Source organism: Amblyomma americanum, chromosome 6, assembly GCF_052857255.1.
Source record: "Amblyomma americanum isolate KBUSLIRL-KWMA chromosome 6, ASM5285725v1, whole genome shotgun sequence".
Lineage (NCBI taxonomy): Eukaryota > Metazoa > Arthropoda > Arachnida > Ixodida > Ixodidae > Amblyomma > Amblyomma americanum.
Genome location: NC_135502.1, coordinates 38,962,251 through 38,974,521, shown reverse-complemented (window position 1 = coordinate 38,974,521; position 12,271 = coordinate 38,962,251). Strand labels below are relative to the sequence as shown.

The 12,271-nt window shown below is 44.1% G+C and overlaps 1 protein-coding gene across 1 annotated transcript; it reads left to right on the top strand.

The window, feature by feature from the left end:
- Positions 1 to 892: 892 nt before the first annotated feature.
- Positions 893 to 2,068, top strand: LOC144095217 (tetraspanin-10-like). The gene is made up of 2 exons (XM_077629004.1): positions 893 to 1,100; positions 1,698 to 2,068. The coding sequence occupies exons 1-2, from the start codon at positions 893 to 895 to the stop codon at positions 2,066 to 2,068; spliced, it is 579 nt and encodes a 192-aa protein (XP_077485130.1).
- Positions 2,069 to 12,271: the final 10,203 nt, after the last annotated feature.

The following is a 12,271-nucleotide window of genomic DNA, read 5'->3' as shown; positions in this document are numbered from 1 at the left end:
AAATACCTCATTGGGATTATCCACTGAACCTTGGCCAATCCCCCTGCGTGGGTATGTGCCATGCTTACTAAGGAGAAGAAGAAGGAGGCCCGCGTGGGTATGTGCCATATACCTGGGGTGAAGAAGAAGAAGAAGAAGAAGAAGAAGAAGAAGAGGAAGAAGAAGAAGAAGAAGAAGAAGAAGAAGAAGAAGAAGAAGAAGAAGAAGAAGAAGAAGAAGAAGAAGAAGAAGAAGAAGAAGAAGAAGAAGAAGAAGAAGAAGAAGAAGAAGAAGAAGAAGAAGAAGAAGAAGAAGAAGAAGAAGAAGAAGAAGAAGAAGAAGAAGAAGAAGAAGAAGAAGAAGAAGAAGAAGAAGAAGAAGAAGGCTTCGCTCTGTGCTGGTAACAGAAACCATCATGCCAGTATTTCCAACGATTTCCTCCAAAGAACAGACAAGAAGCAAAGAAGCTGCTTCGGGTGGAGACCAGCTACCTAATGACAGCCTTGACAAAGGTGGGAAGCAGCAACCAACGTCCCAAAGCTCAGTTAAAGAGGACACCAAGAAACTGGGCTGCTCCTTATCCTCGACAGTGCAGTTGAACATTGGCGTCAAGAAGCGAGCCTTGCTGGTAGCCGTGAGCCTGACCCCCATGCTGGCCTCGCTCATCGTGATGTGGCACGCCCTGTACTCGTACATGTTCCGGCCGTCGCAGCCGTACTCGTTCTGGTTCAGCCTCGTCTCCAAGTCGTTCCTATTCACTCTCCTGCTGCACCTAGACGTCTTCCTCGTCTTGTTCAGCGGCTTCTTCGCCCTCGGAAGTGGCACCGGCTTTGTCGGCGCGCTCCGAGAGAACGTGTCTCTTCTCAAAATCTAGCAGGCGTTCCTCGGCGTTATCACAATCGTACTAGCTGCGATGGCTGGTGCGGCCTTGGCGTTCCCATACGGCGCCAAGAAGAGCTCCAAGGACGCGTCGCTGTACGTGGACTTCATCGGCGCGTACAGAAACAACCCCGACTTCCAGAACCTGATCGATTCGGTACAGGCGTCTCTGCGCTGCTTCGGATTCTCGGTGGAATCCTTCCGAGACTGGTGCCACAACGTCTACTACCGCTGCGACTTGGGCAATCCGAGCTGGGAGCGGTGCTCAGTTCTTTTTTTATTTTATTTTTTATTTACAACATACTGCAGGCCTACAGTAGACCGAAGCAGGAGAGGCGAGTACATAATATGTGCAAAAAAGAACAGGTTTAGCAAAATTGAAAAAAATGTTAAATACAAGTTGTAACACAAAATACAGCAATAAATACAAGGCTCAGATGCAAAATACAAAAAGTGAACGCAGAAAACGGCTCTCAAATTAAATGCTGTGAAGAAAACATTGAGTCAAAAGAATCAGCTCTGGTTAAGAGATCTGGCGAACACCTGTTCCACTCCTCAATGGTGCGTGGAAAAAATGAGTATTTAAAGGCGTTAATCCTAGCACTGTAAGGGGTTAATGATTGTGTATGATGATTTCGTGTTTGGCGCGTAGTGTTAGGTTTAAGGAAGGGGTCTGCATTCATAAACAGTTTATGGTTTTGTAGTAAGAAAAGTAGTTTCAGTCTTTGAATTTTCCGGCGCAGCTGTAATGTTTCAATACCGTGAGTTTGCATGAGGGTCGTTGGTGAGTCAGTTACACGATACTTTGAAAAAAGTTTCGGACTCTTGCTGCAAAACAGGGAACTCATCCGAGGAATCCGCAAAAGACGTGAACATGAATTGCGCGCATGGGGTGTTGCTGAAGAGTGATCAGGCGGCGTGGGATGTAGTCTACACCAGGAGTTGCGTCGACGCGTGCCACATGTACTTTGAGAACAACTTTCGGTTCTACAGTCTCCCCGCGTTGCTGGTGGTTATGCTCTGTCTCACGCTGATTATCTTCACGCACGACGTGCACGACGAGATAGGGGACCTAATACTGATATACAGAAAGTACTACGAGGCGATACGCGAAGGCCAGGTGGCGATGCAAGAAGCTGGGATTATCGAAGTCGTGAAGATGGGTGGTTCCGGAGGCATATCGACAAAAAGGGCGTCGAAGACAATGTGAGGATCACCTTTCAGCGAGAAATTTCTGAACACAATGCTCCTCTTCTGATAATTGGCCTTTATTCGATGCTCATGAGCTGCACGTTATATGGTGATGATTGTCACTAGTTTACTGACTGTGGGCGGATTTGCTTATTTTTTCTTATTGTTCTCATGTACAGAACTGTTTACTTTTAGAATAACCTCAGCTTGTATGCATACACGTTTAGCTGACTTTCAAGTTGGCTGCTTTGTTTAAATGAGCTTTCGGTTCAAAGCGGCGAAAACAGATCCTAAGGTTGTCGTGCTATGCCATTAGAATATTTTTAATTTCGATTTAAATACGCGTTCTGTAATGCATGTAATTAACTATAAATATACATCATAAGACGTTATTGCACGCTTCGGAAGGCACAGAGGCCCGTTGCAGAAAGCGTGGCGAAAACTTATGGCAGAAGATTTTATTGTTAGACCTGCGGCTTCATAATTTCCGGGGAATTCATGAAAGCACCCAGACTTGAAAAACGTATTTGATTAAACACCGATAACCCGAATTATAGCTCGGTTCTGAGGGAGATATGCAAAATTCTGCGTCGTTAACTTTTCGTTAGGTTTCCACTTGACGTAGTGAAGGAGGTGACCTGCGTCGTGATCGTGATCGAACGGTGCGATGGTAGAAATTACGACCATTTTCGAACTTTAGCTTAGCGTCATCCTCAGTCAACTGGCGCAAAGAGAGGTTCCAATATTAATTTATGCGTTACGTAGAAGTACGATGAAAATTTGAAGGAAAATTCACCCTACAACCCAACCCATCATTGCACCTCGTTTTCCTTTTCTTCTTCCGTTGCGCAGAGTAACAGGCATAATAACTTCGCGATCTCCCATTTTAATTAATTCCGTTCTCATTATTTTGTCCTCTTCCCTTCATTCCCCCAGTGTGGAGTAACAGGCCAAATACATGACCTTCCGTACGATCTGCCCTGCGTTCTTTATATCAGAAATCTTTACCTCTGCCAACCCCTCTGCTTCTACATACCAACAAATTATTTCTGCCTTTTCAGAGCGCACGTCTCGGGAGAAAATCTGCCTTAGCGCAGACCATGGAAGACATTAAGAGCACTTGGTTGTTCAAGCAACCTCAAGCAGAGCTGTTGGTCTTGAAACCCATTTCCCCGTCTCTCAGCCCACGTTTTTAAAATGTGTTCTTTAGCGCGCACTAAGTCTGACGCCTTTAAGCCTGCCCTCCAGTTAGGTGAAGCGACTCGAGATGCATACTGTGACGCGGCGCGCAAGGTCTTTCCATGGCGAGTCATCACTCACGATCACACCACATTACAAGGCAGGCCAATCACCTCGTGTCTTTTTTCCTCCAGTTTTGCCTTGGAGAGCACAAGAGTTTTGAAACCAGAGAAGCCACAGAGCTGGCCGAGTCACGGCGCGGGCCTTTAATTAAAATGAATGTCGCCTACTTACAGGCCAATGCACCACACCTTTTTAGAATAAGAAGTGGGGAAGCGAAGAAGTAGGATTATGATGCCTTTTGCCTGACCACGTGGAATGAATGCGGAAGTCGCTGTGTAAGCAGTCGCAAGGCAAACAGTCAATCAGTATTTGTGGCAACTATTGCTGTGCTACTCTACAAGGGGTTCTATTTTGTAATGATTCATTCCCCTAATCATTATTTTGCTCACTTATCAATGGCGACTGCCATCTGTGACGTCAAGGATTGTAGTCAGCGAGCACTGTTGTTCACCGGTACTGATGTCAGAGGCGGGCTGATCAAATTTAAAGGGGAAGAGCAGTGAAATGAGAAAAGGATCCTTGTGAAATATACCTGAGTTCACTCGTTTTTATTCGAAAATATCTTTCCACTGGAGTTTCGTTCTGTGCTGGGCGGTTAGTTTTCTTTTATGGGAGGTATACGTTTCGCAATTATTGGACAGCTTCAGCGGGAATGGGAAAAAAAGCCTTTTGTAGGTTTCTGCATTCTGTGAAAAAGGAAACAGGTGTAACTACGCTTACGGCGTGCTAAAAGTCTCAAGACGCGCAAAGCATCAACGCAAGAAAAAAAAATTGCTCCATTAAATTTTCCCATGAATTTTTTGGCTACTGATATAAAACTTTTGTGTGAACAAAATGTAACGCTGATTTGCACGATAAACATGAAGAGATTAACTTGAGTAATAGATATTCTTGATATAACTGGAGCGCCTTTGGGTGGGCTTAAAACATAGTATTAGTAGAACAGCGACCAAATGGCCGACTTGAAATATATATGAAGATAGAATATCGCTGTGAGTTTTATTGGCCTGAAAGAGTAAATTTTGGACCCTCTCTGAAACATTTGGGAAACTACCAGCTTCAGAGCTTTCCTGTACAGGACGCTGCGACGGCACCTACCGATAACACAAAGCTTCAAACAGCAAAGAGAAAACAGAAGAGCTAACAAATAAGAGAAATGTAATTAGTATTGTCTTGTCGACACGTTAAAAGCTGTCTTATTCCCTGTAGAAACAGAGGCCAGGCTGTGAACTGATTCCGAGACCTTGTTCCGCAAACGCGACCATCGGCATTTTTTAGCGGCGCTATCTCAAGAGTGATGCTTAGGAGGGAGCATAATGGCTAAGAATTTTATTAGAAAGTTTGCGGTGGCATTCAAGGCTGCGGAAACACTAAACGCGGCAAAGAAAGGTAAAGCACTATCACAACACGTTGCATCCCCCTGCCCTGGAAGTATTACATTTTTCTCATTTTGAATTCTTGCCTTAGCCGCATTTTGTGGTTTTATTATTTTTTTCTTCGCTTGAGCCTCCGGCGTTTGTGTCTTTGCTGAGGGCAGCGCTTTAATACAAATGTGTAATGTAAGGGCGCTTTTAAATTTAGCGCCCTTTATCTGCTTTGAGCTTTAACGCAGAAAGATTACTGCATTTTTTCCCTTAAACTGGAACCACACATACAAAGACAAAGGAGTTTTGCCCTGTAGGCCCGATTGAAAAATTAATTCAGGGCTGAGTGCATGAGCAGGAACACAAAAGGAGGCACTAAAATATGCTTTGAGTGATTCTCGCTCGTCAAAATATAAGTTTGATAGCGGCGAGCTACGTACGACATTTGGCGATGTCGCATTCCTTGATCTCATTGCTTTACGCTTTCTTGGCAGTGAGCGGTCAATAATGCAGTCATACCTATACAAAATAACTAAACAGCACTAATAAATTGAAGCTTATTAGAATAGAGATTGATGGCCAGTCTTGTTTTTTCCTTCTCTCGCTTTACGCACCCATAAAACGACCGAAAACAAAACCGCGAATGATGATTTGTTGGCGCAGTATCTTGCAGCAGCCTGTGCCTCTTTTATTAGACGATACAAACACCGCGATATCTCACGGAAGCAGGGGCTCAAAAGAAAACGCGTCTGAACTGTAAAGTAACTCAGAATTGTACTCAGTATTGCGAGGAGACATCGAGGCACCTAACTCAAGAGTGCAAAGAAAAAAAAACGGCTAAGTTACTGCTCAACACGCATAATTCAACGAAAAGCTTTCCCAAGGGCGGTGATTCCACTGTTGTTCGACTTTCAAACATCCGTTAGCGCATTTTTATGGGGCGGCGGCTCAGTCGACGGTCCAGGCACGACCAGGGGTGTAGCTGCGCCGTATGCTCCCCGTTTACGCTAATGATATTCCGGAACACAGGCTCAGTTCATCTGGTCGATGTTGGGTTTGACCGCAAAGCCTTCCGCCTCACGTACGGCTGGATTTTGCCATTGTCGACGCTTGTTCTGACGCTCACGAAAGCGCAGCTTCTCGGCTGCTGACTACGGCCGATCCGGCGGTCTCGCATCTGCAATGGCGTGTAAGAGCTGTACGCCCAGCGCGGCCTCCGCTCTGAGCCTCAAAGACCAGGCGGCCACAGACGCGTCAGGTGCGCTAGGCTTACTCACGTCATCTTACGGCAACATCACCGCCCAGTATGGACGCTTAATCGGCAAATGAAGCATTAAAGGGACACTGAGCATAAATGCATCGAATTATTGTTCTCAGTGAAAATTAATTATCTGGCGTTTACTGGGTTTGTTAGCGTTTTTTCGGCAGCAAAGTACGCATTTGTTGCCGAGAACATTGGACTTAAAAACCATTCCTACAATTGGCACTCGTGACGTCCTTGCTAAAAAAAAAAAATGGGTTGCCACTGTTTTCAAGTAAATGGCGGTGTAGCTTATTCCCTGAGATCTGTGCCGCAAAATTTTTGTCGGCGCACCTACTTTACACTTCGAATTTGACGGTGGTGGCGACACCTGCATTTCGTGCTTCGGTCTTTTCTTGCTTACAAAAGGTTAATTTTCGCTGAGAGTAGTTTAACTACACTCCGACTGATCAGTCTAGAGCTGCTCTCGAAATATTGATCGGATACGCGTCGATTGACAAGAAATTTAGCTTAAACATGAGCTGCCGACCACAAAACGATGTTCATTGCCTGTGAGTTGAGGTTGCAGGGCCACTGTGCACAGAAAATGGGAAGGCTAATGGTACGTTTCGTTTTTCTGACACCATTCCGTATCACTGGCCCTTTGATCCCACGAATTTGCAGTCCATGGTCTTTCGTGGCACCAAGCTTTAGGTACAATGCCTGCACACCACAGAATCTTATACCGGATGAAGTTTAAACCTTCTTATTTATTTTTTCGAAGTATTACCAGAGATAAAGTTCTAGCGTTTTTCCTGCAAGTGGGTTTGAAGCGAAATACTTATGTGCGGTCCACTATACTGGCCTGGCTTTTCTAGCCCCATTTGGGGAGTGCGAATATTTCTTTTTTCTTCGTTCTCTTTTCATCCCTAAAGGCATTCGCAATTACTTTCGCATCTTCAACCTCTTCTTTCTTTCTTTCTGTTTCTATCAGCCCCTCGTGTATCTGGGATCCCCTGGCTAAGGGACAGAAACCGCTGCGTAAGCTTATCGCGCTGGAAGTCCGCGTGAAAAGGGTGACAGGTGGATGGAAGTTGCGTTGATTAATTGGCATCGGCTAGCAGCTTCCGGCGAGAGAGATACAGGAGAAGAGCACAGCTGTAGCTGACAGGCCTCCTAGCTCGAGTCGCCTTCCTGCTTGCACTTCCGACCGACAAGTGTCGGTCTGCGCACTTCCGCCACCCGCCTATCTCCTCTCCCTCGTTGGCCTGCGTGATCGTGGAACTAACGTTAAAGGGCTGCTACAGCAATCTTATCAGCGAAGGCCAGTAATTTGATTATTCAGAGCAAACCGCAACTGGCCGATTTTGTACTGGACAAGCCGGGCGATACGTTACAGTCCCTGCAATGAAGGGCGCCTCCATTTATAGCTTTCAAACTGGGAACATCTGCTTTACCTTCACGATATATGCGCTAATGCCGTTCATATTTGATGTATTTGTCATGTTTTATATCAATGCATTGTATCTTTATTAAAATTCGAAGCTCAGCCAGTGCCGCAATGCCTAGAAGCCTATAGCGCCTCAGTGGCAGCCACTCTGTCATTTTCTTTCTTTCTGACGTCACGTATAATGACAACGTACTTTTTTATTCATTAAAGTCATGCGCCACTTGGTGGAAGCCAGGGGAACCAGAAACGCTTTCGCCGAATTCCTGGTAATGACTCTGGACTATCAAATATTTTCGCCTCTTACACTACATTATGGATATTTACAGATGTGTTCTGGCGTGGTGGGTGCATTTTCTGCCTACTTTATTTCTGATCTCTTCCTGGTCATAGCACAAGCGATGGGCCCTGCCATTAAACTCTCTTAATTATTCGCAAATGCGTGTTTAAGCATCAGACATGGCACTGCTGAGTTAAGATGTTCATTTGGGCCCGGGGACGCTACTGAGCAAGGTTGTAGGCGTTAGCCTTCCGCTGATCGCCATGTTAGGAAGGAGGTAACACCTTGCGGGGAACCTCGTTTAAATGTACATGCTTTCAGTAACAAAATCACTTCCATGCATAGCACAAAGTGTTTAGTTGGCATCACGTGCCCAGCTTTCCTGGACATTCAGTAACTGGCGTCATATGTTGGCCACTAGTATAGGTAACACCGCGTAACTCGATGGAGATACTTTGAACCTGCAAATTTGAGAAAATTAGAGAGTGCCGAGAAATTCTGAGCCAGCATGGTGATTATCATGGGTGATTCTTCCTCCTCGCTGCAAAATATGACCTATAAAATGCTTCCAGTGCTCACACCACCTATTTTCGAAGGCCATAAAGAATCAATGGTGTATACCGAACATTCGAAATTCCCGCTGCAATTTTGAGTGTGCAGCGCCACGCGGAACATGGTGGCAGCTGCGCAAACTAGAAGCGTTTGTTCAGATTTCTTGTGTTTGAGCCTTGCGAAAACGAGTAAGAGTCATTGAGCTGCGTAATGTTTCACGAACGCGTTAACTTAGTAAAGCCGCATAAGGTTAGGCTTGTCGTTGAGTAGATATTTTCAAGCACCACTCATGACAGGACATCCGGCCACCGCTTAGTTTATTCCTAAGCCTAATGTCTCGTGCTTAGTGAAAACGTTGAGCCCAATAGAGTGCGGTAGGAAAATTAAATTTTTACCCACAGCCTGTATTTGAAGACTCACTACTCTATGTCGGTCAAGGCTAGATACCGTTTTATTAGTGTTGTACATGCTCTCGCATATAGCGTTGTTCTTGCCCTCACCTGAATGTGTAAATGGCTGCCTGTACATAAGAAAATACCATATAAAGCCACTCTAGGTGTACAACTATTGGTGATCTTTGAAGCCGGTGTACAGGACGAAGAAAGACTGTGCACAGAATACAGACACGAGCAGGAAATCAGTGAATTTATTATCATTTCCTATGGCTTTCACTTCATTTAAATCCGCTAGGTATGAAAATAAACTGAAAACAAAATAATTAATGAGAAATGGACCTAATGTTTAATGTCTGTAAGGTTCTCCGCCAAGAACAGCTATAGGAGAGGCAATCTCATGCGTAAATAGATGCATGCTGTGTGCATCATTCTGAGGCTACCTCGACATTATAACGGGGTGCAAACATTAGGCCTTACTATTTTCCCACAATGAAATAAATATCGCAACTGAAAAAAAATATAGATAGGGGCGATGAGTTGGATTGATACGGAGGAAATGTGATAGCATTTTTCTTTCGCTCACGAACCTATCCCAGTTCTGATTATATTACAATTCTTATTCCATTGTCTGTCACTCACCGTACTATTTCAGTCCTGATTCTATTCTGATTCAGTTTCTATTGCTATTACAAACAACTTAATTTATTATTTTTGATGAGTAATTCTTAGTATGACCTCTCCCTCCTCGCCCCTACAAGTGGAGAGGGGGACTTACCTCTCTCTCCACCCGCCACCTGTCAATCGTGCCAGGTGGAAGGTGTAGAGAAGGGTATCTTCCTAAACGCCACTTGCCACGCTTGGCAGGTGGAGACCTGACACGGACGCCGACGCCGCAGTTTTCGGCTTCATGGCGTTCTTAACGCCATCGCATTAAAGAAAAAAAATGAAGGCGTGTCTGCGCGTCTCCAACTACTATTTCTCTTCGGAAGCCACGTCTCTGTTAGAACAGACAACGCCCTCGCGTCTCACGTCATGTGACCGCGCCTGTAAGACTTCTGTGCTTGGGAAACACTTGTTCTTGAAACTAGACGGATTGGGATTGAAATGAGCGGCCATCTTCTTACGTCACACCGCGTAAAAGCTTGCTCAATTTTTCTTCTTCTTCGAAGTAATGCTCACGTCACACGTCGTGTAGCTGCTTTCATTTCGCTTTCCGTGCAGGATGTACTGTCGTCTTCGGCGGTCATGGGCAGGTGACGGGGCTTCGTCCAGATTACGTTCCTTAATCCGGATTACTGATCGACGTGCTCTTGCAGGTTCTTATATTTAATTCGTTCCTTCCATCTCTTCCCATTTTCTTTCTGCGCGCGAATAGCCGAACCGCGAACGTTCACCCACTGATCTTAGAGCGCTGAGGATGTGTTGCGGTATAGTGTATCGATTCGTCCAGTGTTGAACATTTTGAATACAGCAAGCAGAAATAAGTGCGGACAATTTTTTTCTTTAAAACAGCATTTATTTATACATTCACATTTATCAAATTCCACTCTATTATTTTCATCATTACCATTCAGGTTCTTTTTTTATCTGCCGATGTCTTACGGTTTTCTAGATTTTCGAATTATGTTTCTGTTCTATTCTAATTTTATAGTGAGGTTATTGCCTGCTTTTGTATTGTCTTGCTTGGTTTATTTATTGTTACAACCTTTGTGTTTTATTCCCTCTTAAGGCTTTGCTATGTTTTAGTCACAACATTTCAAGACCGCTGTCTAAAACAAACGTCCTATGAATACCTGCAGCTATAGCTGCGATTCTGCAGCCAGTAATGTGGCATTACTCTAAGGACTGCAAAGGATACAGACCGGTAATATCTGCGTGTATATTCAGCCCTGCGCGTATTTACTTAAGCGTGCACTTAACGTCATTCTAAGAGTTTACGATCTGCGACTAATCTGGCAGTGAATATATTTGCAATCTTTTTATTACTCCAAACAGATTTGAATTTTCTTCTTCACAGTAAGCATGCTCCCTGAAAACTATAACGAATCTAAGCCAGCATTCTGCGAACGCAGTTTATCCTAAGCTCCCCTTCGCATGACGGCTTATGAGCAAATTTAGCGAACAGACGGATGTGACTTAACGTTTTCTCTAATTCACCACGCGGTACGCAAGCCGCTTTGAATGCGTCGTTTAAGTTTGGAACCACGACTGGCTAAAACCTAGAAAAGTGGCACAGTGATATGACATATGATATAAGCTTTACGGAGAGCTAGTGACATTCATGCTTTGCAGAATGACTCAGATGTGGCAGCCTTGTGTGAGAGGTGGGAGATGGTGCTCACTTTTTGCAAATCTGTGCGCAAATTATGTTGAGCTAAGTTCCGTTCGGCAATTTAAGAGTGTGGGTGTTTTTTTTTTGTTTACCCGGAAAATCAATGGTCCAAGCATATACCTCATTCAAAACAAAAGAAAAAGTTCAGCATCTGCCTCTGGGATTCGTCTGCCCAAATTTTAGTCGTCTGCCAAGGAAACAGCAATTATATTTTACACATCTGTTATCATTGCTCTAATATGCATGCGTTTCATGGTGAAAGGTAGCGCGAAAAGAACAAGGACCAAAGGAAGAAGCAAGAAACGACACGAGCACTTTTTCGGAACAGAAACTTTATTGGAAAGAACATAAAAGAAAAACCTCAAACTTAGATATTATTACAGAATTTAGCATTCCCAAACCGCCATAGATCACCATCGATACACGCAATCCCACCTTATATTTCAAAGAGTGGACCATGCACCCACCGGAAGTAAGAGTTTTTTTTTTTTTTTTAAGATGTGGTACTCGCCTTTTTTTTTTCACGAATAGCACGTGACTGAAATTTTTGTCTCCACATATTGTTCAAGCCACCTCTGCTGAAGCGTTTTACAACGTGTGCTATAGATGCTTAGTTGGGGTCGTTACTTTAGATAATGTTGTAGCTTATTGCTATGCCCGAGCAGGCGATGCAAATATGTATGAAATAAGCATATAAACATAATGCTTTAGAAACGCAGGAGTTAAATTATCTTGAAAATGAACCACAGGGATTAGCATGGGAACAACAATGCTGCGTAACCTGTTCATTATGTTCTGGCGCAGATAATCAGCGCCGTTATGTTAGGAGCACGGCTTTTGTTTGGCTATAGCGATACCACAGTGATGGATAAAGTGTCAGAACAGAAACTTAGTAAAAACACACAGTAAAAAAGTAAAACAACAAAAACTTACCCCCCCCCCCCCCAAAAAAAAAACACTGTAGTTGGAGTTTCTGCTGAACCCGTGTTGAGCTAAAGCTGTCAAGGCCATGCAGGCTCGACGGAAAACCCATGAGAGCTAATATGCAAAATGTAAGACACCTAGTTCGCTGTTCTTCTGTCAAGTTAGCGAAAAGACGGAGTTCTAGAATGGGGATTTAAAAATGAGCATTAAAGTTGGAACTACTCGCAGCCTGCACATAAGCTTGCCTTCTTTTGACTTCGGGTCATGGTTTCAATATGTACCACGTTTGCGCATTTAAATGTGCTGACTGTGTGAATATGTAACGTGCTCTGAACAAGCGAAACTGAAAGTGCTTTTCCACGACATCTTGAAGCTTTAAGCCATGA

Excerpts from the sequence above, each read along its gene's own strand:
- LOC144095217 (XM_077629004.1), top strand. The coding sequence starts at position 893 with ATGGCTGGTGCGGCCTTGGCGTTCCCATACGGCGCCAAGAAGAGCTCC. Across the intron at positions 1,101-1,697 it reads CTACTACCGCTGCGACTTGG|GGAACTCATCCGAGGAATCC; the intron begins GCAATCCGAGCT and ends GCTGCAAAACAG.